A 24,765-nucleotide genomic window follows, 5' to 3' on the forward strand; every position below is an offset into this window, starting at 1 on the left:
TTTTTCACTGGTTCATGCTACTTTCCTTGCAGTGTAAATGCCATTTGAGCTGTGAAGAATGTGGGGATGTTCCCTGTGGTTATGGGAAGCCTTGATCCAGAGGGGTTGAGTGTTACACAATAAGTGTTCTGCTCTGATGGGAGGAGTTTGAATCGCTGGTTCTTGTGTAGGTGTTTTAGGAAACCCAGCGTTGGTTCAGTAATGGACAAGCCTTGTTCTACAGGAAGATAAGGTGGCCCTCTGCTGACTAATGTGTTACCACTATTTGAGTTCATGAAATGTAGTAACAGCATATGCAAGCCTTTCCCCTTTCAGCTGTGTTTTGTTGATGTTCTTATCTGTGCTTGTCAATGTTTGTTTTTTCACTATCTAGTCTGGGAAGGAAGCAGTGTCTGGGATCTCCCCATTGATACTGCAGCTCAGGGACCAGCTCTAGAACAACTTCAGCAGCTCGAGAAGGCCAAAGCTGCAAAGGTCAGAAACTGTTTTGTACTGTAAGAAGTTGGGATTGCTGTTCTGCACTGTAACCCTGTTCCTTGAGCCCATGGAGGACTCGTAGCTCTTCAATCTTCAGACTGCTCTGTACCAGTTGGGTGGAAAATGCCATAAAGAGAGTATGGGTTCTAGCAACCAGTTATGAAATCCTTGTGGACTCCTGTTTGGAAACCATTGCTGTGGTGGTACTCCTGACCTCTGAAGGAGAGGTTATGTGTTCTTACAGTTGTGATTATAAATTCTTCACTAGCCACCTCTGTTGTCAAACGGGATCGTAACGAGCTGTCATGCCAAACCCTGACTAGGAGCAGGTAGTCAATCTCTTAATTCTCACATCCTTTCACCAGAATTAGTTTGGGGAATCATAAGACTCCTGTTTGTTGGGGTTGCTTCACACTTTAAAGAATAATACCAGAGCCAGTTTGAACCTGTATGATCCTCTACATGTCTTGAAAGTGATTAGTCTATGACGACTGCAGCGCAACTCGTTCCTCGCTTGCACAGTCAGAGGGTACTTAGGGAGCTGATGTAGAGACTGACTGGAGAACCAGTGTTCACTACAGGTCAGAAATTGTCAGAAAGGGTTGGAGACTTTCAGGAATCTGACCCCAGTAGGCAGCCAGCAGCTAGGCAAAACTGCAATTAAGGGAGAGCATCTGTCAGAGGCTTCATCTGTTACCTTGTCACTATAATCTCAGCAGAGTTGCCCTAAGAAATGGTGTAGGAGTACGTTACCTGCATCTGAGTATAGTTTTATGTGAATTGTAGCTAGAGCAAGAGAGGAGAGAAGTGGAAATGAGGGCCAAACGAGAGGAAGAGGAGAGGAAAAGGCAGGAGGAGCTTCGGAGGCAACAAGAAGAGCTACTTAGGAGGCAGCAGGAAGATGAGAGGAAACGACGGGAAGAAGAAGAACTGGCCCGCAGGAAGCAAGTGAGTTTCCTCAATGTAGTTCATCTTTAATTTTAATACTTTATAAAACTCACTTTAAGAATCCTGTGGGGTCTAATTAATCTTTGGTAGGTGTGTGTGAAGACAGTTCTAATATTTTTTCCATGTGAGTATATGAAATGATGATTCTTTTGTTCTTGATTTGAGGTTTGAGGAGCCCAGACTGCAACCTGAGACATGGGCTTTGATGCTTCACTTAGAGATAGGTTCCTGTCTGTGAGCAGAGAGGCCTTATTCCACGTGGAATATTCCCTCCAGCTTCTTAGTGTCAGGATTAGACTGGAGTTAGGTGCCCAGTCACTGTCTGTTTAATGTTTATTGACTGTTCATGCAGTGTAGTGTTTTGATAAGCTGATGTCTTGGAGTAGACCAGAGCTTGAGCAGCAGTTTCAGGTGGATGAAACGTGGAGGGCTGCAGTGGATGGAACAGCTTCATTTTTCCCCCCTTTTTTTTAACTTAGGAAATAATTTTTTGACTAAAAGATGATCTGGGTTCTGTTGTAGAGTCTGCCAGCTTTATTTTCTTGAGTTGGTATTTGGGACAGGGAGTGATGTAGTTTGGATGAGAGGGTTTGTTAGAAGGAATGATGTGATCTCTGTTGCAGTAGAAGGAAGCTGTAGCATGTTTTTAAGCATACAGGGACACGAAATGGAGACAAGAGCTTGATGCTTCTAGCATCTACTTCTGAATTCCGTAGGGAAGAAAGATTGTTGCTCCTTAAGTGTCATAGGAGGGAAGGATGGGGACGGTAGTCTGCACCCCACAAGTGCAGGGTAAGGGCAAGCACATTGCTGAGCTTGTTCATGGAGGGGTTAGTCAATAAATGCCCTGGAAAGCAGCACATGAATAATAGGTGAAAGCAATAAATAGCTTGGTTCTTTATAATACTTTGTGTGTGCTTTGGTAGGCAGCTGGAAATGCTGGGAAGGATCAGACAGGCCTGAGGAAGCCTCTAGAATCTGTAGTTTTATTTCCGAGTCGCAGACCTCAGTTCACTCTGTCTTTGGGTTGTGTCACTGAGGGGCTCAGTCAGCACCCTGCAGTGTGATGGGCAGTTTAGTCAGCCCTCCTGGTATCAGAGAGAGTCAAGTCTAGAGATGGCTCCTTGCTTTCATGTATTTACTTTGTGTACAGCAAGTCATTAAGGTACAGAGCTTTGTGGAAGAGCATCCTCTGCTTGAGTTGAAGCTTTGCTGCAGCTAAAGCAATAATACACTCCAGGGTTTAACATCTGACTTCAGTTGCTTCAGATATGTTCTAACAATACCTGGTTTTTCAGCTGATCACCTGGTAACTCAACGTGTTTCATCCATGGTGGCCTCAAATGGACTTGGGTTGTTTCTTTTCAGGCTTAACAGTTTTGCTGCTGTGTTTAACTACTTAGAAATGTCCATTAAATTCCAACATTTTTCTGTCCACTTTGGATTTATACAGTAAAGAGTTTGATGCTCCCTTTCTGAGATGTTACAGGAAATCCTTATTTAAAAGGAGTGAGCAGAATGGGGTTGAAAAGTAGTAACAGCAACTATCTTAGCTCATTACCAATGAAATAATTGCCACAATGGTTGATTCTGAGCAGTAATGTCTTAAAGGTAACAGAGAGTTTAACCTCTTTGGAAAGAGAAAATAATACTGTATTCTGTATTTAAAAAAAAAACCCACAACACAACTGGTTTAATATTTGAATCTGACTTCTGTGCTGGAAGGCATTGTAGAATCAGGGATGAACTGATTTATTAGCATGGATTTATACAGAGGAGATGATGCTTAACAAATTTGATTAACTTCTTTTGAGGAGATGACAGTGAGAGCTGAGAGGGGTGAAGCAGTAGACTTAATCTGCCTGGACTTCAGGAAGGCTTTTGATGTAATACTGCATAAAAGACTAGTATATAAGGTTAGTAAATATGCTGTTGATGGTGAATTCTAAATAAAAAAAAATAACTAATAGAACTTCAATTCTGTAGGATGAAATGTCATTCCAAATGTTGAATCCAGTTCTGTTCCTAGTTTTCATCAATTACTTGCACTGTAGAATTGCCAACAGTAATGCCCAGCTTGTGTAGCTCCTGTGTTTCTCTTTTGTTCCTGGTCTGATACCTTCTGTTTTGTGATGATCCATCGCTCTCAAGAACAAAATTTGAGGTGTAATAATTGGCTAACGATGGTTTTCTCTGAATGGTACATTTAATGCTCCCTGTACAGTGCCTGGTTCAAAGACAGATCCACAAAACTAAAAGATTTGTAAGCCCTGGTGACACAGACGAGCAGAATTCCAGGTGTTCCCAGCTGGAAAAGGCTTTGTAACTTTAAGAATCTACTGAAACAAGGCTGGCTGCTGCAGGGTGTTCTGCAGCAGTACAGATATGTTGCTGTACAGACAACTTATTTCAGCTCTTTGAAAGTATGTGAGTTTGAGAGCAGTTACTAGAGAAGATGCTGGGAAGCTGGGAATGTGGGAGCAGGAAGAGTCAAAGGAAGGAGCTTGTTTCCCCTGCAAGTCAGAGGCAGAAGGCTGGAGAGCTGTCAGTGGTGTTGGTCACAGTGCTCAAACCCACTGAGTAAGATGGAGAAGTACACAGTGAGGCTCCCTTTGCTGGAGCTGTAAAGGTGAGGGGAAGAAAATGGCATGAGCCATGTTGCTCCCAGCCTGCAGGCTCTTCCCCTCATGTTGGTACAACACTGTTCCTCTGGAGCTCTGCAGGGAGAGGAGTGCTGTGTGCCTTTTAAACTGCTGTCACTCAACAGTGTCTCTCCTGGCATGTCTGAGCAAGGAGGAGATCCCTACAGCTTTAACAGTGGCAATTCTAGCCTCATTTCCCACAGGGAAAGCAGGCCAGAGATGTCAATGAGCTGCTGTCACATAGGAGGCCTTGGTGGCTTTGTTCCTGTCCCTCAGGTACTGTGTGTCATGCCAAGGGCTGGTGCTGAACACCCCCAGCCGAGCCCCTGGTGTGTGGTCTCTGGTCCAGCAAAACAGACTGGCACACTCCAGCCTCCTCAGGAGAATTCTCAGCCAAAGAAACATCCAGAGATGTTTCAGCACTTGCACTGGGGACACTTTGATCACTGTGACTTGACCACATGTGTCCAATTAATTCAGTTACCAGCCCAAGTGGCAATGGCCTGGGTGGGGTGTGGTGTGCTTAAAGCTGCTGTGAGGATCACAGATCAAGGACTTGATTAATGAGAAAATGATGCCCTGGCTACTGCTTTATGTCCAGCCAGAGGAATAAAGACCTACAGCACTTCCCTTCAGCACTAAACCCATGAGGTGATATACAGGACTATGCATTACTCCCTGGCCTGCAGCCAGCAGCTCTTCAGTTCCAGAGGATTTCTTATCCTGACTCCTGGACTGTTGCACTGTAAACACCTGAAATCAGCCACTGCCAGAGAGAAACCTGAACTGTACTGCAGTGTATTTGTGCTGCCTGTACATGCAGGTCTGATAGCAGAGTCAGTCAGAGGGTCTCAGATTTCAGAATGAACTTCCTTTGATTTGCTAGAATTCAAGCTTTATATCCCTGGTGTTTAGTAACTAAAAACCCCCCAACTTGCATGTTTGCACAGTATTGATCACTTGCAAGAAAAATGCATTTATGAAAGCTTATGAACAAGTTCTTGTCCAAAAAGTAGGGTCTCTGGGTTGAGCTGGTAGGATGAGTCAGAAGGAGCAGAGAAGAAATAGGAGGGGGGGAAAAGCAGGATGGCCTCAGCACAGTAGCTGGACTTCAGGGGTAAGAAGAGGCAGCAAAAAGCAGGGCTGTTTATGTGAGGGGAAGTCAGAACTGGGGGAAACGCTGCACACAGACTCCTTACCAACACCCAGGAGGCCAGCAGAAGGCTGGCTTTGTCCCAGCCTTCCAAAAAGCAAGTGGCAGAATGGGAAAGTTTCTGTTTGAACTGCCCAAGGGTGCTGATGCTTATTTTGGAATCAGTCATTCTGCTATTTGAAAAGCAAACCATAAATGATTGGAAGCTGTTTAATAACTTAGGGATAGCCCGAGCTCAAAGCCCCTCAGACCTTTCATCACCCAGTCAAAGCCCTGTCAGGAAATCCCCCATCTCTGGGACTTCCAGGGTCCTGAAGCGTGTTGAGCTGCTTCAGCTTCCTCCTGGTGCCAGGAGATGTGGTGTGAGCTCTGTAGCACACCTGAGCAGGTAGTGTTCAGAAACCCCTGTAAGTAGGAAAGCTTCCAGCTTACCACTGACACCCAAAATACAGAGGAGTTCCTGAAGCTGTCACGTTCAAATACATGTTCAAGCACACTTAGTGCCTGCTAGCAAAAGGAGTCTCTCCCTTTGCTTTCATTCTCAACACCATTATTTTTAAAATCAGAGACAGGCAATTAGTTAATTTGTTTCTAATTAAATTAATCTGTGTATGTGATACCCATTGCATCCAAAAACTGGGTGTGTGGTGTTTGATATGGCTGCTTTGGCAGTGCTTAGCTTGGAGCTAAGGAGCCAGTTATGTGATTGATCTGATGCAGTGCATCCATCAGAGGGCATTTATGGACTGACACCTTGTCCCCAACCCCAGGAGGAAGCCCTGAGGCGGCAGCGGGAGCAGGAAATTGCACTAAGGCGGCAGCGGGAGGAAGAGGAGCGGCAACAGCAGGAGGAAGCACTTAGGAGACTGGAAGAGAGGAGGAGAGAGGAGGAGGAGAGGCGGCAGCGAGAGGAGTTGATCCGGAAACAGGTGAGAAATGGCAGGAGGGAGCGGTGACCTCAGGAGGCTGCTGGGGTGAGCAAGCTTTGAGGCTGGCATCCATGCCAGAGGCACTTGAGTTGTGGTGGAGGAAGGCAAAGCTTGTAGACAGCCTCAGGTGAATTAATGGGCTGTTTGGCCCTATCCTGGTTTCAGATGAAGCAATAGCCCTCTGATCTGCCCTTTGGAAAAGAGATTTGTGATGAATGGGTGTTCTCCTTCATGCTTGAGCCTTTTAGAGTGGCTTTGCAGCATGGAGGTGTTAATCCTTTCTTCAGAGGAAAGGCAGGGCATGGTTCCAGGGTAACAGTTGGGTTTGAATTGTCACTCTGAGCCTTTACTCTGGAATTGTTACCTTGAACATCATCAGGGACGATTGTTTTTTCCAGTCTTTCTCTACTATGTCAAGACTATACCTGCTATCAGAGTTGCAGCTTTGTGTCTTCCCTTAGCTTACTCTTTCTCTTGGGGTCAGCTTTGGAAGCCCTAGTGGGGTACTTGAGCTTCCAGCCCCCTAATTGATGCTGTCACAATCCCTAAATCAAGCTTGAGACACGCTTGGCTTCACATTGACTTCCAGGTCCAGTTAAGAATTTCCAGTTACTATGTTAAAAATTCCCCTCTGGGACCCTCCTTGGTCAGACACTGACCATGGTTTCTGTCCCAGCGTGCAGCCATCTCCTTTGTCAGCACACAGGTGTGAGGTATCAGCAGTTACATCACATTATTTGTAATCCCTTTTCTTCTTTCGTGCCAACACCTCTTCTCTTTATTCCTGTCAGGTTTTGTTCTGCTGAAGGTGTATCAGTGCTTGACTGCCAGTAGTATAAGCAGGTAGATGCTCAGATTTGAGGGGTGCATAACTCCTAGAAGGTGAGTGGTGTGAAATTAGCCAGGCTGAGCTAGGGACATGTCATTCCCTTGGTGGAGCAATGGCAAACTTGGAATTGGAAGGGCTACAGACTGTGTTGTTGGGCTCTGAGAAGTGTGAAGCTGGATAAACAACCTCAACAGCAGGGAGTACAGGGAGAAAGGCCCCTCTCACCCTGTCAGGGTCTCAATACCACAGAGGAGAAGTAATTTAGATCAAAGTCTGCTTAGACTTGACTCTTCTTTGTGTGCTGGGAAGGAAGAGGAGGCTGCCAAGTGGGCGCGTGAAGAGGAGGAAGCGCAGCGGCGGCTGGAGGAGAGTCGGCTACGCATGGAGGAGGAGGCAGCCCGGCAGCGGCTGGAGGAGGAGGAACGGAAGCGCAAGGAGCTGGAACTCCAGCGCCAGAAGGAGATCATGAGGCAGAGGCAGCAGCAGCAGGAGGCTTTACGGCGCCTGCAGCAACAGCAGCAACAGCAGCAACTTGCACAGATGAAGGTAACGTCCTTCCAGGGTGGAAGCTCCTCCTTGGGCTCAGTGTAGTGAGGAGAACCCCAGCTGGGTTTGGGGTGTCTGGGCTGGGTGAGCTGTCGGGAGAGGGGCAGGAAGGTCAGTAGTTGACTTGAAGTGATGGGAGAAACAAGAGGGGAGGGTGAGTGGCAGGACAGAACTGTGCTGGCATGGGGCTCACAGATGAGTGCAGGTGTTCGTTCTGCTGCAGGGAGCGAGGGCTGGGGCAGTCTCTAAAGCCTGGAGCTTCTCAGGTGCTTGAAATCAGGCGAGTGATGTTCTTCAGGCAGTTGTGTGTTACCTCATTCTTGGTACACTGCATCTTTCACACTGACACATCAGAGGGCAGTTCAGAGAAACACACAGTTTCTACTTGGAGCAGACCTTTTAATACTGAATTACCCCACATCAGACTTGCAATGTGTTGTTAAAGCTGGCCTGCCTTTTCCACTGTGGCTCACGCTGATTTCTCCTGGTTGTACTTCACCAATAGTCTCAGAAACATTTTTGTAATGCCTAATGATGTGTTTTCTTGGCCCAGCTCCCTTCATCTTCAACATGGGGTCAGCAATCAAATTCAGGAGCTTGCCAATCCCAGACCACACTGTCACTGGCAGAGATCCAGAAGTTGGAAGAAGAGCGAGAACGGCAGCTTCGAGAAGAGGTAAATACCCCCCAGAGTGCAGCCTGTTTGGGTGGCCTCAGCTGTGGGCCTGTGGAACTGAACAGTGAGGATGAGGGATGCTTTCTTGACATAACTTGGGTAAAATGATGTCTTTCAGGCATAGGTTCAGCAAGTACTTGTGTGAAGGCTTTTATAGCTGCTTAGTATGCATAGCTGGGAAGAGGGGAACTGCACCCTTTCCTTTCAACCCTGGGTAGGGGTGTAACATGTTCACAAAGCCATATAGGATTATTTCACATCTGTGCTGTCATTAGCTTGCAGATCTGTGCAAGACCAGGGCACTGGGGGGTGGGGGGTGACACACAAGTAGTGTTTAGGAGAGCAAGTATTCCTCCAAGACCCTGGAGGCAGCTTAGGCAGATGTGCCATAATTAGGCACATTGCTGCTCTCCTAGGCTAACGAGCAACTTTTTACTGGTTATTTAGTATCTCCCTTTCCCAGAGGTGCTGTAAGGGTTCAGAAAGTTACCAGGTCAGCCAGACTCCTCCAGAGGAGAGGGAAATTGCTCTAAAACCAGTTTCCTAGCCAGGCTTCTGCACAGTGCCAGTCTCCTGAAAGTACAGCCAAGCATTTTTGTCTTGCATGCAACAGCAAAGGCGTCAGCAGCGTGAACTAATGAAGGCCCTCCAGCAACAGCAGCAGCAACAGCAGCAAAAGCTGTCAGGCTGGGGTAACGTCACCAAACCAACAGGCACCACCAAGTCCCTGCTGGAGATACAGCAGGAAGAGGCGAGGCAGATGCAGAAACAGCAGCAGCAGCAGCACCAGCAGCCCAACAGAGTCAGAAATACTACGGTAGGTCAGGTCTTTGCCTCACCAGTGTGTAGAGGGAGCAGCGTGCAGCAGTCCTGTGACTGCTCCCTGCTCTTCTGCCAGCTCTGGTGCTAATAACCAAGGATCTCTTTGTTGTGTTTCAACAGCACTCTAACCTGCACACCAGCATTGGGAATTCAGTGTGGGGCTCCCTAAACACTAATCCCAGCAACCAGTGGGCATCTGATCTAGTCAGTAGCATCTGGAGTAATGCTGATACCAAAAACTCCAACATGGGTTTCTGGGATGATGCAGTGAAAGAAGTGGGACCTCGTAACTCGACCAATAAAAACAAAAGCAATGCCAGCCTCAGGTAGGAACCCTGAGGCTTCCTTCTGCAAACAAAGGCTACCTGTAGTACTCCTGAGGTGGTCACACAGCAGTTACAGTGTCATCTTGTGTGTTCTTTGGGTGTGTTTTCCTGTGACTTGGGATCTGTTTTGATGACAAAAATAGCTAATAGGTGTGACCACTCCCAGTTTGTTCCTTGGGAAGGGAGCTGGCTCTTCAGCACCATTTGCATCGTGTAAACTAGTGAGTCCTGTAATGGCTGGGCTGATGCTGAATTGTCAGTGAGTCTGGTAATTGATCATTAATTATGTGTTTTCTTTCTCTCAGTAAATCTGTAGGTATTACAAGTAGGCAAAGCAAGAAGGTGGAAGAAGAGGAGAAGCTGTTGAAACTGTTCCAGGGGGTTAACAAAGCCCAGGATGGATTCACTCAGTGGTGTGAACAGATGCTTCATGCACTCAACACAGCCAACAACTTAGATGGTAAGAGGTGGGGAGGGGTGTAAATGATCCACTGTGAGAAACTGTATCCACTTTGCTTCCTGACTAAATAGTTCTGAGGGAAGGTTAGGACGTCTCAGTGATGCTTTTAATGCAGTCAGCAGAACAGCAGCATTAAGTAGTGGCCTGAAGAAGTGGCTGTGTTACATTCTGTGTGTTTTTCATGGGGCTCACTAACAGATCAGTGGGGATTGAGCCACTGTGGAGTGTGATCTGGTGTGTGCTCCAGCTGAAAAGAGACTGTACTGATGACAGCACTGAGGAGAGTGTTTCCTGCCTGGGCCTGGTGTTGTATCTGAGCATCAAAGCTGTTGGGCTGACGAACCTTCAGGAGCAGCAGTTTATTTTTCCTTGCCACATCAGCTTTCCTAACCTCACTTTGGCTGCAGAGTAGGTGGAGCACTGCATTGTAGGGCTTTGCCATGGGGAAGTTGGAAGGGCTGTTTGCTGTTCCTACCAGATTAGCAGACATTTGAAACACACATCCAGAGCTTGTTTGTTTGCGTGCACCTGTTCACACCTCAGCGCTCATTCCCTCATGGTCTGCCTTCTTCTTGCAGTTCCCACGTTTGTTTCTTTCCTGAAGGAAGTGGAGTCTCCCTATGAGGTCCATGATTACATCAGAGCCTATCTTGGAGACACTCCTGAGGCCAAGGAGTTTGCCAAGCAGTTTCTTGAGCGCCGTGCCAAACAGAAAGCCAGTCAGCAGCGGCAACAGCAGCAGCAACAGGTAACTCTCTGCCCACGGTCCCTGAGAGACCCTGTCTGAGTCTGAAGAGCCTGTGCTTTGGCTGGATTGACAGGAGGGTGAGCAGCAGGGCTTGAGAATGGCAGAGAATAAAGCAGATGTCAGATACTTGATTCTGCAGTGAGTATCACAGAATCACAAGGTTGGAAAAGACCATCAGGTCCAACCATTCCCATCCTAAGCCAAACCAGATCCATGAGCACCTCACCTCCCCGCCTGTTAAACACACCCAGGGGTGAGGACTCAGCCCCCTCCCTGGGCAGCCTGTGCCAGGCCCTGACAACTCTTTCAGGGAAGAACTTTTCCCTCCCATCTGAGCTGACCCTGCCCTGGCACAGCTTGAGGCCATTTCCCCTTGTCCCATCTCCTGTCCCCTGGCTGAAGAGACCATCGCCCACCTCTCTGCACCCTCCTGGCAGGGCAGTGGAGGAGAAGGTCTCCCCTCAGCCTCCTCTTCTCCAGGCTGAAGACCCCCAGCTCCCTCAGCTGCTCCTCATGGGATTTGCCCTCCAGCCCCTTCCCCAGCCTGGCTGCCCTTCTCTGCACTTGCTCCAGGACCTCAATGTCCTCCTGATGGTGAGGAGCCCAGAACTGGACCCAGCACTCGATGTGCAGCCTCACCAGTGCCCAGTCCAGGGGCACAATCCCCTCCCCAGACCTACTGGCCACACATACCCAACCTTCATACCCAACAGTAGAGGACAACTGTAGATCAAACAGTGTCTTGGCGTGCTGATCCAGGGCTTGCTGTAGGAAGGTGAGGTAGATGTGGTGTGGGACCTAGTGCTGCCACACGTGGTGATGTACAGCATGCAGTGGGGCTCTTAGAGCTTTCTGTGTAAGTAACCCAGAGGTAACCACACTGCAGAACCTTGCACCTGCTTTGTCTTCTAGGATTCGGTGTGGGGCATGAACCACAGCTCGCTACATTCGGTCTTTCAGACCAACCAGAGCAACAACCAGCAATCCAACTTTGAGGCTGTGCAGAGTGGCAAGAAGAAGAAGAAACAGAAAATGGTTCGTGCAGACCCCAGCTTGTTAGGTCAGTGTCACTGGGAGAGACTCATGTCTCATCTGGGAGAAGTCTTGAAGCACTCCAGGGGTCTTGTTAACCTTAAATGGGAATATTGGATTTGAACAGAAAGCAGCATGGCTGTTGCAGTGTCTTTAGTACTTCAGTACTATTCTCTCATGGAAAACTTTGGTTGAACGTTTCCCTTGTGAAAAGGCCTCTTGGAAACCTTGGCTGTTCCCTGGAAACCTTGAGGTGGCTCAGTTGAGCTGAACTGCCTCTCCTCTGGCTTGGCTGTGCGTTGTTTTCTGTGTCTTGGTCAGGAACAGCTTCCTGAGGCTCGTGCCTCTCTCTTCCTGCCTTGGTACAGGCAGCAACTACCCCAGTCAGGAAGGGTGGCAAACATCTTATGGGGGGTGAGAGGGAGTCTGAAAAGTGGTCACACATGTTTAGCTGGAGGCAGTGGTGATGATGACATCATTAGTAGTGCTTTTTTCTCTTCCTCTACCTTAATTTTTGTGTGAGGATGGTGAACAGCCCCAGCTGGAAAGGTCTCTCTGAAGTGGCCTTTCAGCTCCAAGGGCCTGGTGTGAGCACCCCAGCAGTGAGTGGTGTGGGACCCAGCGTGTTGCTGTAGCACTGCTGCAGGAGAAAGGTGTCTGTGTGTGTGCCATGGGGAAAAAGGGAACTAGGGCACCACACTGGGCTGGCATTCATGGTGCTGGTGCCATGTAAAGCAGCCTGGGGTTTAAGGCTCTAACAAGAGCCCTTCTGTCTTCTATCTTCCCTTTTTGTTCTCAACAAAATCAATTCTCTTCAGTGGTATCAGGGATTTCTCAACCATGATTTCTTCGAAGTATACTGAACTTTTTTTGGGGAACCCTGACTTGGCACCCCTGGGTGCCAATCCAGCCAGTCACACCTGGGCTGAATAGTTCTAAGAACCTGCTCATGTAACTGAGGGAGAAATAGCTCAACTGTCACAAGTGGTGGGCACAGCTGCTTGAAAACCAGCCCCCTCCTATTACAGGATTCCCAAACCTTTCTGGTAGCTTGCTGCCACTGGAGGGAGCCAGAACAACGTCCTTAAACCTGGAGCAGAGCCTCTTGAGGGTACCATGACTGTGAAAGTGGGTTGGTTTCTAGCACCCAGCCAGCCTGGTGCAGCAGTCTCAGGACAGTGAAGCATCAGGTTTGTGTTCAGTGCCCTTGCACAGGAACCCTTCCCTTTCTCATACACCACATAGGCTTTGTGCAGCTGTAAGGATTGAATTCCAGTAGGGAAGCTGTGGATAAGTCAGATTTCGTCCTTGTGGAAAATCCTGAGTGGTTTTTGCCTTTCCCTGCACTTGCTCACACACATCATGCCCTCAGGAAAGGTTGGGTGGGGCAGAAACGTGGCACCATCTGCATCATCCTGCCTGCCTGTGTGATTGTGTGTGGTGCCCCTGTGGGAACAGATGGTTAACCCCCCCAGCCAAAGCCCAGAGATACACAGCCCTGCTGCCAGATTCCACAGGTACCTGTGCTCAGCCCCTAAAGCAAGGGGCAGGACTGCTCCCAGCCCCGGGAGTGTCGAGCATGAGTCCACACTCAGGCTCTGAATTCACACCCTGTACGTTGCTGCCTCTCAGACCATGTCAGCACAGTGGTGACTGACACTTCTGAGCACCACTCAACTCAGATGTGCTCCCTCCAGAGACGTGGCAGGGATGTCACCGGCGTGTCACCGTGCCTGGTACCAGCCCTGTGGGTGGCGACTGGAACGGTGGGTGAAACCAGCCCTGTGCTGAGGTGTTGTGAGGGACCAAGTGATGCTTCCCTGGGTGGTGCTGCTGCTTCCCTGGGGATCCCACTGATCTCCCTGGGTGTATGAAGGGAAGAACGCTGCCGGTCTGGGGAGTGTTGCAGCCTTACTGACCTGCCCCCCGAGTCTTCCGACACGCGTTGCTCGCCTTAGCTCACGTGTGCTGCTGCTGTCTTAAAACCTGGGCTGGGATAATGATGTAACAGGAGCCTTTTATTGTTTGGTTTGCAGGGTTTTCAGTGAATGCTTCATCAGAGCGGCTCAATATGGGAGAAATAGAGACTTTGGAAGACTACTGAGCATGTGCAAACGAGCTGGCTTCTCCTGCCTCTGTTAACCATGGATTCTCCGTTCCGGACACAGTACTCTCCACCGTGCGTTCTTCTTCGCCTCGCAGTGAATCACAGAATCAAATCATCTCAGGCTACTTCCTCTAGCCCCAGCAAACCCTGTCTGCCCAGGACTGCACAGGCCTTGTTCCTGCTGTCAGCCTAGAGTGGAGCGGACTGTTGTTCGGAGTCCTGGGAGGGTGGGAGATAGGATTCGTCCCCAGCGAGGCCGATGTGGGCAGCGAGCTTTCACTGTGCTGTGATTCCTTCTGCTGACATACCCAGAAAAAAAAAAAAAAGAGAAAAAAAAATAATCAATTGGGATTCTGCAAACCATTGCTTTCCCTCTCCTGGTTACTCTTCCCACATCCAACACGTGCAGTCATGGAGAGAGAGCGAGAGAGAGAGAGTGAGAGAGTTTGTGGTTAACAGATGTTGGTCAACACCGAAATGCCACACAGATACTGACTTCCATGCTCCATCAGGGCAAGAGGTGCTCTCCCCAGCCAGGAGTTGCATTCATAAGCTAACCTTAGAACTGGCAACGGCAGGAGAAGGGGCGGTGGCGGGCACAGTTTAGCTTGGGTTGGTTTGAAGTTGCACACCCCCCTGCCAGCCCTTCTCAGCACATTGTTTTTGGAGGGAAAGCTCGAGTCTGTCTTCATTAGGTGGTGATGCTGAAGCTGGTGGAGTTGTTCCCTGTCAGCATGCTCCAGCCTTCCTGGACAAGTGGGGACTTCTGCTCTGGGGGGGGAGGACAAAAAAAGGGGGGTGGCATCTCTTCTTTCAGGCTGAATCTGTCCCCTAACTGCTACCTTTGGAGGGTCAGGAGCAGTTCATTTTGAGCTCATTTCCTGCAAATTTGTCTCGTTTAAGAGGCAGTAGGATCTTTCCCATGTGGATCTTTAGTCTTTGGTGGGGGTGAACACTGGCTCTGACATGTCCCCACCAAGCCCCAGCCAGCTGTCCTTCCAAGCAGCGCTTAGGCTACCGAGCAGAGATGCCCTTTGGTCGCCAAGAGAGACCCTGGAGGGTGAAGCTGTGTGTGTGCAATGCCGGCCCTGCTTGTCTTCTACACCTTAAAACTATCGAGCACCTTCACTGGGATCCAGAATCTCTTTAAGTATTTATGGAATCGTAACCTTCCTTCCTCACTGAAAGATAAGCACCCTTCTCCACCCACCCACCCACCCACCCACCTGCACCTCAAGAGAAGGACAAGGGAAACTGCCAAACGCACTTAGTCCCCACCCCCTGGCCCCAGCTCCTGTTCCCAGAGGGTTCCAACCTGCTGAGGAAGAGCCGGCTGCAGCGTTGCTGGAGCTGTGGAACGGTGTCTGTTGTTCTGTCATCACTGCCTAAAGAAAACAGTTCGAGTTGCTCAAGAGCAGTTTGGCTTTGGATTTTATTTCGTTTGGTTTATTCAGTTTTTGGGGTCACCTTCCCCTCCTCCTCCTCCTCCTCCTCCTCTCTCTTCCCCCTGCCCCCCCAACATGTACAGTAACTATACAGAGACTGCTGCAGACTTGTATATAGTTTTTGGATTCCAATAGCATGGAGAGACTTGGAACTGTTGCAAATCTGGTCTCCCTGTCTCCTTTGCTTTGTAAATTCATAAAAGGGGGAAGAGGGGTAGTTCAAATGTTTACAAAACTTTAAACTCCCTCGGAACTTTTGCCAGTGTGGGGGGGGAGGGGGGGAAAGAGAGAACTTAAATAAAACCTGGTTGTATTATATCTGAGAGAAAACTTTCTGCTTGCCTTTGTCAAAGCTGAGTTTTGAGCTAATTCCTGGTGCTAGAACTGACCCAAAACTCGACTCCCATCGCTTTCCATCAAGGAACAACCAGCAAATGTGGATGTGGAACAACGACCACCGCTTTATTTCTGCCCTGGTGAGGAATACTGGTGGGGTTTTTTTTTCTCCTTCCTAATTTTAGAGTTCAAATAAACACCAGTGGGTTGAGATTTGGGTATTTCTGACAAGAAAGCTTTAATTTTCCCCCCCTTCTCTGTCCAGAAACACATGTGTTCAGGCCTGTGGTGGTTATGCAGGAGACAGCCAGCCCTGGCTGGCTCTGTTGGTACAAACCCTTGGCCACGGAGCCTTTTGGGTTTGTTTTTGCCAGTTGGTATCCACCCACCCACTGGGATTACCTTCCCAAAACGAGAGGATTTATTTCTCCCCTCACCTGGTAGGCTTCCCTTTTTAGACAGAACCTTCTTTTCCTTGTTTCTGTGTGGAAAAATCCCAGTGAAGGTGACTGGTAAATGTCCTCCTGCTGTTTGTGTGACCGGGGCGAGTGAGCAGTCAGATCCTCAGACCTAACTGAGTAGCTCTGCCTTAGTTCAGCTGATGTTTCAGAGAGTTCAGACTTGGTAATTCCATTTTGCTTCCATCTCTTTTATTATTAGTGGGTGAGGTGTTCTGCTTCACCAGTGCTCTCTGGTTCTGTCGTGGTACAATCCAATTCTACAGGCTGATTTTGGGCTGCTCTGTGGTATGTAACAGAGAAGCCAAAGCCTGTTCATCTCCAGCTCAGCTGGGGCGTGGGGAAGGGAACAAGCCCTCGGTGTGCAGAGATGCAAGCAGGTGTGTGATGAGCTGTTGAACCCTGAGAGCCCCACTCTGCTCCTGAGAGCTTGTGGGGAGCATCTTGTTCCTTAATGGTCTAGTGTTTGGGGTTCTGTGATGGGTACAGGGGTGAGGGGGGGTGCTCAGGAGCCTGCCCGCTGCCTTCTCTGCCAGTTTGGTGCCTGTTTGGGTAGCAAAGGTCATTTGGATCAGTAGGGATGGGGAAAAATGTGAGCCACGGCTCTGTGCCTGCAGCTGGGTGTGTGTCTGTCTGTGTGCTTCCAGCTCCTCCTTGCAGCAATTAATCTGGAAAGCTAACGGGGATTTGAGTGCCAAATGTGATGTTGGGGATGGCTGAGGGTTCCTTCTGGTGGCTGGGGATGGCTGAGGGCTCCTTCTGGTGGCTGGGGATGGCTGAGGGCTCCTTCTGGTGGCTGGGGATGGCTGAGGGCTCCTTCTGGTGGCTGGGGATGGCTGGGGGTTCTTTCCAGCCTGTTACCTGGAGAAACTTCCAAACCCTTCCTGTGGCTGCAGGGCCAGTGCTCAGACCTCTGGCTTTCCTGTTTCCCCTCTCACCCAGCAGAGAGCCACTGGCAAGGACTGACCCTGCCTGGCAGGGAAGGGCAAAAGGCAGAGTCCCCTTCCCAGGAAAAGCCTGGCCTCAGACAAGGCTGCTGGTGTTTGCAGAGCGGAGCCCTGGTGCTGGGTGTGTTGGGTGGGTTCGTTTCTGACTGGGACCTGTGGCTGTTTTATCCTCGTTATCACCTTACCCCTAACGAAGTTCTCCTGTCCCCTGACACCAGCTGGAGCGGTGGTTCCCCCTTGCAGCCTTTTCACCCCTTCTCTGCCCTGTCTGCCAGCCTGATGGGAAGCAAACCCCGTGTCTGTGCCCTGTGGAGTTCTCCCTGAGCCCACGTGGAAGGGAAGGGCCGGAGTGGCAGGGGTGTCAGGAAGAGGTGGTGTCCCTGCAGTCCCAGGAGCAGGGTGCTGGCTTAGCCTGGCGAAGGCACCTCTCCTGGAAGAGCTTTGAGCTGCCCCCAGAGCCCGTGCACAGTAAGTACTGTGCCCAGAGGCTCCAGCACGGGGTGACCCGGAGCCGCTCCAGCCCCGTTCCCGAGCGCTTCAGCCTCCAAAGCCTGAGTCCCTCAGCCCTGCTGTGCCCACCCGGCAGCCCGATGCCACCGCTGCCCTGCGTGCCGAGGGGAGAGCCAGCCCTCGACGGGGGCAGCTTGTTTTTGGAGCTACCTGCCCCGTGGCTCCTGGGGCTGCGGGGCTGGCCTGGCCGGTGGGGGATGCCCCAGGCCGGGCTGCTGTGGGGTTTTGGGCACAGCTCTGAGCGGGTGGGTGGAGCTGCTTTTGGGAGGAGGTGTGCTGGGGAAGCCAGGCAGTCCCTGCCCGGCTCTGCGCTCTCTGGTCACTTGCTGTTGGGAAGGAAATTCCGCTCTTCTTTTTCTTCCTTTCTTCCTTTCTTTTTTTTTTTAAATACTCTCTTTTTAACCTGGCTGGACGAGGTTTTTATTCTCCCAGTGGCACTTCCACGTTGCTTCGTGCTTTGAAGAGCTTTGAGAATCCCTGAGGGAAGCCATGCCCTGCCACAGAGCCCTTCGCCTGGCCCTGCTGACGCTCTGCAGCATCCTACTCCCTGCTGTGCTGGCAGGTAAGGAGCTTTATTTGCATTTAAAGCCCCAAAGCAGGGGAAAGGGAGCTCTTCCTAACCTGCCTTTACTCACCTCCTCTCCCCTATAACCATCCCTAAGTATTTACCGAGTTAAGCTGAGTAATAGAAGCAGGCTTTGGGGCCAGTGGGGAGTAGGAATATATTCTCCATGCTGTGACTGGGTTCCTGGGTGGGGGGAAAAGAGAGAAGATCCTTTCCAGCCTCCCAGCTGAGGGGCAGTGGTGGCTCCCTGGGTGCTAGGGCTGACAGACGGGGGGTGCTCTCAGCAGCTGGTGGGACGGTCGCCCATCAGTTCCAGCGGCAGGGAGAAGCGTTGCGGTTGAAGGGAGAGGTTTTCTCTGGCTGGAGCACGGGCACACGTTGCTGTTCCCTGCGGTGCTCCCTGCCCCGGGGGCACTCGGCACCGCAGGTAGAACCAGCGAGGGCTCTGAAGGCCTTTGGCTCGCTCAGGGGCTGCGGGAAGCGCCCGAGCTGGGTGAGCTCCTGGCTGGAGCTGGGCACAGCCCAGCCAGCAGCAGCTGCCCAGGGCTGGAGCTGCCACTCGTGTCCCCTGAGCTGCCGGGCTGGGCTCGGGCGAGACGCTGGTTCCTGGGGAGGTGGTTACCAGTTCCAGCCTTGCCGTGCTCCTGCTTGTGGCACAGCCAGCCTCTGAGGGCACAGCCAGCCTCTGAGGGCACAGCCAGCCCTCAAGGTTGCGTGGCCTCAGAAGGGGCTTGTGAATGAGGGGGAGCTGGCTGCCGGGCTGACTCCATAGACGGGCCCTGAGCACACAGGAGAAACTCCTCCTGCTTCCCTCAAAGCCTTAGTGCAGGTGAGGCTGTGAAGGGATGGCTCAGGCTGAGCTCCCCACTGAGTGCTTTTCCTGGCCTTCTCCTGCCTTCCAGGCCCGAAGCAGGGCTGGGTGGCTGCATCCCTCTGATGAGATCTGAGCCCACCAGGCAGAACCATTTCATGTAGGGAGGCTGCTGCCGCGGGCCATCCACAGGGCTGAGAGCAGCGTTCCTGCAGCTGGTGTCTCCCCCCAGACCCTCCCCTTGTAGGAACCTTCGGGGGTGCTGGGAAGCCCATAGCTAGGAAGCAGCACTGGGAAGTGGCCGTTTCCCTTCTTGAGCCCTGAGCTTTGGTTCTTGGGTACAGACTAGGAGCTGCTTTGGGACAGTCTGAGCATGGGGCTCACTCGTGCTCCCAGGAGCAGCGGCACCACTCCTCCCCAGGCCCAGGTAAGGTCTTTGGGCCATTAATGGTCTTTTGCTCTGCAGAGACTCACTCGTTTCCAGTGGAAAATCTGGTCTGCTTCCTCTCTGAGCTGGGACTTCTCCTGTGCCACTTGAAGTTTCCAGTACTTGGTCTGTGTTTGCCCTGTCCCCCCACCCACCTTGCTGACCTCCCCACATGCTTGCTCTAGGCTTGGCAGTACAGCTACAGCTTGTCCCTGTCACTGCATCCCCAGGTCACTTTGCTCCCCTGAAATCCCCCAAGTTACACTGTGGCCCTTCCCTGGGCGAGCTGCGCTCACGCAGCAGGGCCGGCAGCCCTGGAGGAGCTCTGGACTGACAAAGGCAACGTGCAGGTCCCACAGCATCTGAGAGGCCCTGTCCTTTTTCTGTGACATCTAGAGGCTTGGGGCCTCCAAGATGCTTGTTCTTTGCTGCCTCAGAGCCAGGCATTGGGGTGACCTGCCTGTACCCCATCCCCGGAGCGGGACAATGTTCTGCCACATTAGGAGCTGCAGAAGTACAACCCTCCCACCCCAGTACAGGGGCTGTCAGCCCACAGTGGAATTTTTTTCCTGCTTTTCACGCTGTTAGAAGAGGAAATTTCCTGCCCTGTGCAGACAAAGGAGGGGAAGAGCCTGTCGCCCGCCCTGGGCTCCGCGCACGCCGCTCGGCCTCTCCGTAAACAAGTTGATTTACCGCTGAGGAGAACCGCAGCGCTCCGGGCCCGAGCTCCCGGTGCTCACACCTCACAGGCTGCCCTTTGTGCTCCCCATGAAGGGCTCTTTTCATCCCTGCCCTGGCCCGGCGCCCGCTGTGGCTACCTGGGGCTGGACAGCCCGTTGCTGGCCTCAGGGTTCACCCAGCCCCTGCCCTCAGGCCTCAGCCGTGCCGTGGCGAAGCCTTCAGTGCTGAGCAGCACCAGAGTCTGCCTCAGACAGGGCTGCAGGTGACGCCACCTGTGCTGGCCCGAGGGCTGGGCTGAGCCCTCCCTCCTTGGTTGGGTTTGGTTTTGGCTCCCTGGTGATTCCGAGCTGCCGAGTGCCAGATCCGCTCCGCAGTGGGCACGGTGTGAAGGGACTCGCTGGGCTTCCCACCTGGCTGCAGCACTCAGAGCGCTTTTGGGGTGCCAGTGGGTCATGTACCTCAGCCAGCCTGGTCTCCTGGATGGTGTTGTCAGGGCTCTGTGACTGGAGAAAGCATGGATCTCTCCTCAGAGGTCCTGAGCAATTCCCAGTATCCCAGTATCGGAAATAGGGACACGACCCAGTCCTGAACCCTCCTCATCCACCTGATCTTGGTGCCACAGGCAGTGGAGCCTGTCTGGGCACTTTCTGGGCACCCAAACCCTTTCTTCCTCTCTCCCCAGACCCAAGTGGCAGTCAGCACTGCAAGAGCTGGGTCTAGTTTTTCCCCTCCCAGAAAACCCAGAGCTGCAGGAGGTCAGTCACAGCTGCTGCAGGGCCTTGGCTCCTGAATCCCCTTTGCGTTTGGTATGGAAACTCTAGATGGGGGGCTGGGAGTTTCCTTGTTTGGAGCTGCAGTGGAAGTAGGTTGGGCTGGAGCAGAGGGTCAGGCTGCCTGTGGGAGCAAGAGATGCACTCAGGGGGAATGATCAGAGGAGACCTTGTCTAGGGACATCCTGTGATCCTTCCCAGGCCTTGCAGGGCTCCTCACCTGGAGAGCTCCTGGTGTTACCACTTCACCACGCCGTAACTCCTGAGGTTTTCTTCCCTCTCCCTGGCTGCAGCTGTAACGACCTGAGCTGGAGGGTGGGTGGGAGGACACGTGGGGCAGTGTGTAGCTGTCCCTGAGGTAGGGTGATGTGTACCCTCAGCGTGTGGCAGGAGAGATGCCATCCTCTGCCTGCCTGGTGCATCTTAGGCGGGTTGTCCTAGACCTAGGGCTGATCCCAAGGGTGATGCCGGCTCAGTGTGGCCCTCTCCCAGATGTTAAACATCTGGTCTTGTGATGGATGACGTGTCTGGAGGGGGTTTCTTGGTGGTTCTTTACCAAGTTCTGGGGTGAGCAGGGCAGCCATGTGCTGCCTTGCCCTTGGTTTGTGACTCTCCCTCGTGCCCTCCCTTGAGACAGGGCTGCACAAGTGAAAATGGCCATGCCCTGCCCAAGGCCGAGGGGTCCCCTGTAACTTGTGTGTAACTTGTGTGTAACTAACTCATCCTTTCCCTGCGAAAGGCTGGGCTGGTTTGGAGCTGTCCCTCAGAGGCTGCTGAGGGGAGCAGGCATGACTCCTCTGCCTGGTTGTGCAGGGCTACTTGGGTGGGTGGCCGGGCTGCTCCGGTGTGTGGGATCAGGGGCACGTGAGGACACGGGCTCTTAGTTTCGGGGTAGCAATCAGAGGCAGGTCTTGGAAAGCCAAGTGCAGGTTGCCAACCGTCCCTCTCCCAGGCTGCAGCAGCTGGCTCTGGGCACAGTGCTGGCCTTGGCTTTGTGTTTCCCCCACCCCTGTGCCCGCTGTGGGGCTCCTGGAGCTGCTCCAGCAGCTGAAGGGGAGGCCAGCAGCACAGCCTGGCTCTGAGAGGCGCGTGGCTCTGCTGCTCCCGGCCTGGCCGCTCCCAGTCGCGGGGCACGGGACTGATGGAGGGGGTTGTGTTTCCTTGGTCCAAGTGCTGTTAAGGGAAAACCTCAAGAACTCGGGACAAAAAACCCCAGCCTCTCATATTCAGCATCCTCTGCCCCCTCTGTGAGGGTGAGCTGAACACGGGCTTTAATCAGACAAGGGGGATTAATGAGGTGTGTATCCAGAAGCCATCCGGGACTCTATCCAGGACTTAAAAATCACTGAGAGCTTAAATTCCATGGGTTCCTCTTGGCTTGTCTGTCAGAAATGAGCCCTGTGCCTGCCCCACGAGAGCTGCAAAGCATCTCCTCAGGAGTTGGATGTACCGGGGACAGGGGAGACTTTCTGGGCCCCGTGGTCCTGGTTGCAGCAGGAGCCTTTGTGCTATGGTTGGAGAGGGAAGCACCTCCCTCCTCATCCCTTTGAGAACAGGGAGTTGCAGAGACCCTGCCCTGGTCCTACGGGCTCTCTGGATGGTGCCCACATTGGTTACGGCTCCTGGGAGCGGCCGCCTTTCCCTGGTGAGTGCACTGATCCTGATCCCAACTCAATCTCCTCCCACAAAGTCACAGCTGCCCTGGGATCGGGAGGCAAGAAGGGTTCTGGGTCCTTAAAGCTGGGGCTGGCACTGCTGAGATGTGCTGCTGCTGCCTCTTGCTGGGCCAGGGAGAGCCTGGGATGAGCCTCAGAGTGCCCACAGTACACACCGAGACTGTGCCAGCACTGGGGCGTGTGGGGACATCTGTGCCTCACCCCAGGGAGCCCGGGCTGCTGGCTCGGGCTCCACTGATGCCCCATAACCCTCGTGTGAGTTCAGGTGGGTGGGGGTGCTGGGTGCTGTTCGTTTGTTCCTCCCCTCCTCCTTTTTTTCTCCCTCCCCCATCCCAGTGCAACATTCCCAGTGGTTTCTGCAGGGAGCTGTGGAATGTCTCCGGCTCCCGCCAGAGCCCACCTGAACAAGCCGGGCATTGACCGGCAGCGCTCGGCTCAGCCGCACGCAGACAGGGAGGGCTCTGGGTTGGTCCCTGACCCCACAGGGGAAGAAATAACAGGAGGTGAACGGAACCTTCAAACAGGGCCCAGGCCGGCTTTCATCTCCCTGGCACGGTGGGGAGGGAGGGCAGAGGGAGCCCAGGCTCTGGGGCTCCGGCCCCGGGGAGCCGTGTCCTGCACAGGGCCTGTGCCTCCAGCACCCTGCCCTGTGCAGGCTGCCGGTGCCGGGCAGAGGGGACCACAGATGTAGATTTCTGCCTGTTGCAGGGGTGTGACAGCCGCTCCCAGCCCACTCCCCACGGTGCCCTCCAGCAAACTGGCTGCAGGTGTGGGTGTTCACACTGCACCCCTCTGTGCACGAGCAGAGGGTGTGTGTGCTGGGGACCTCCCTGTTGTCCCGTGTGTGCCGTGTCTACCACGATGCCGCAAAAGCCCGGGGCGCAGGTGCTGCCTGTGGCTGCTCTGGGTGTTGGTGTCCTGCCAAGGGGAGCCCAGCTCTGCCCCACTGGGGTTCTCTGCTCTCAGGCTCCCTCCACCTACCCGGGGATACTCTGCAGGCCCCTGGAGCCCTGACCCTGCCAAGCTGTGGCTGTCACCAGCAGCCGGGGCCGCTGTGCCTGTGGGTGACTCTCTGGGTGTTCATCTCTTAGCAGAGTACCCGCAGGGCCCGATCCCCACCCTCTGGAACGAGCCGCCCGAGCTGCCCTCCGGATCCGGCCCCTTCGACGCCGCCACCACCACGACTCGGCTTTCGGACGCCACCGCCTTCCCCCCGTACACCTCTGAGCTGGAGCCCGAGGACACCACCCACCTGCACCGGCTGGATGCTGGGGACGGTACGTGGTTGTGTGACAAGCTGACCGCGGGTCACCGCTGCTGTGGCTTGGGATGTCCTGGGTCCTTGTGGGCCTGTCGCCTCCGCCAAGGCTGCACATCCTGCCCAGGGCTAAGATGTCACAGCGGGCACCTGCAGCAAGTACCCAGTGCCCCATTGAGCGGGGAGCGTCGGCACCATCCCTGGCTCCTGAACCGCAGCCAGCGCCTGCTGGGCAGAGGCTCTGTGGCAAGCAAAGCCCCTCTGGAGCTGTGGGTGTGAGCTGGGGAGCTGAGTGCCCATGTCCCACTTCGGGGCAGCCATCCCTGTCACCGGGAGCTGGCTAAGGCAGCCGGGGCTGGCTCTGGCCCCCTGCCCAAGGGCTCGATGCTGCTGGGCACAGGACCACGCTGTGGCTGTGAGGGGACAAGTGAGCAGGCTGCTATGGCCGGGGAGGGAGCTCAGGGGCAGGAGTGTGGCTGATGGCTGGGCACGGGCTGGGTGTTGGGGGGGGGGGGGGGGGGGGGGGAGTTGGTTGATCCCTGTTGCCCTCCTGTTCTGGGACCCACCAGCTCTGACCTCGCACCTTGTTCTGTCCCTGCAGGCTCACTGGGGCCCGGAGCGATCGGTGCCATTGTCATTGCCTCCCTCCTGGGCACGTGTGTGCTTGTTGCCCTGGTTGTCGTCACGCTGAGGAAGTTCTCGGCCTCCTGAACTCAATAAAAGCTCTCTCTGTGATACAACCAGCTCGTCTCCTGCCCAAAACCGCTCCTGTGCCCTGTCTGACCCGGGTCCCTCGGGGACAAATGCCACGGGTGTGGCACAGGGTTCTCCAGCCCCTGCGCTGGGCAGCAGGGCTGCAGCCCAAAGCGATCTCTGCTCTTAGCAGATCTCCTGGGTGTGCGCAGACCTGGTGGGCTTGACCGCGGCCAGTGGTGACACCCCCACATTTGGGAAGGACAGGTGAGCAGTGCTTGGCTGGCAGCAGCTCTCTTGGCATAGCTTGGGTGGTGGTCACAGAGCTGGGTGTCACACAGGGAGGGGTGTTGGTGTAACCCACCCCCATGCTCCCCCAGTGCCCCATGTTTGTGTTCAGCCCCGTTTCCACCCCCTGGGTTTGGGCCAGCTGCCCCCCAGCGCGCACAGTGGAGGGGAGCTGGGGAGGAGGCGCACAGGAGGAAGGTGACAC

The 24,765-nt window shown here is 53.1% G+C and overlaps 2 protein-coding genes across 2 annotated transcripts in view; both read left to right on the top strand.

Moving 5' to 3' along the window:
• The window catches only part of GIGYF2 (GRB10 interacting GYF protein 2), a gene marked incomplete at its 5' end in the record, with an annotated part of 73,932 nt that extends 59,896 nt beyond the window's left edge, over positions 1-14,036 (top strand). The window contains 12 exons of the mRNA XM_084267173.1: positions 374-474; positions 1,264-1,425; positions 3,240-3,341; positions 5,991-6,149; positions 7,288-7,524; positions 8,078-8,200; positions 8,814-9,017; positions 9,143-9,348; positions 9,654-9,808; positions 10,387-10,556; positions 11,469-11,616; positions 13,625-14,036. Of these exons, the coding sequence (XP_084123299.1) occupies positions 374-474; positions 1,264-1,425; positions 3,240-3,341; positions 5,991-6,149; positions 7,288-7,524; positions 8,078-8,200; positions 8,814-9,017; positions 9,143-9,348; positions 9,654-9,808; positions 10,387-10,556; positions 11,469-11,616; positions 13,625-13,692 (1,835 nt within the window). The 3' untranslated portion in view covers positions 13,693-14,036. The remainder of the gene's footprint in view (positions 1-373; positions 475-1,263; positions 1,426-3,239; positions 3,342-5,990; positions 6,150-7,287; positions 7,525-8,077; positions 8,201-8,813; positions 9,018-9,142; positions 9,349-9,653; positions 9,809-10,386; positions 10,557-11,468; positions 11,617-13,624) is intronic.
• A 1,524-nt stretch (positions 14,037-15,560) lies between these two features.
• Positions 15,561-24,290, top strand: SNORC (secondary ossification center associated regulator of chondrocyte maturation; the record flags this gene model as incomplete). The annotated part of the gene is made up of 4 exons (XM_084267290.1): positions 15,561-15,616; positions 17,808-17,953; positions 23,413-23,598; positions 24,181-24,290. The coding sequence occupies exons 2-4, from the start codon at positions 17,881-17,883 to the stop codon at positions 24,288-24,290; spliced, it is 369 nt and encodes a 122-aa protein (XP_084123416.1). The 5' UTR covers positions 15,561-15,616; positions 17,808-17,880.
• Positions 24,291-24,765: the final 475 nt, after the last annotated feature.

The sequence above is a fragment of the Gallinula chloropus genome (assembly GCF_964237585.1).
Source record: "Gallinula chloropus genome assembly, chromosome: 8".
Lineage (NCBI taxonomy): Eukaryota > Metazoa > Chordata > Aves > Gruiformes > Rallidae > Gallinula > Gallinula chloropus.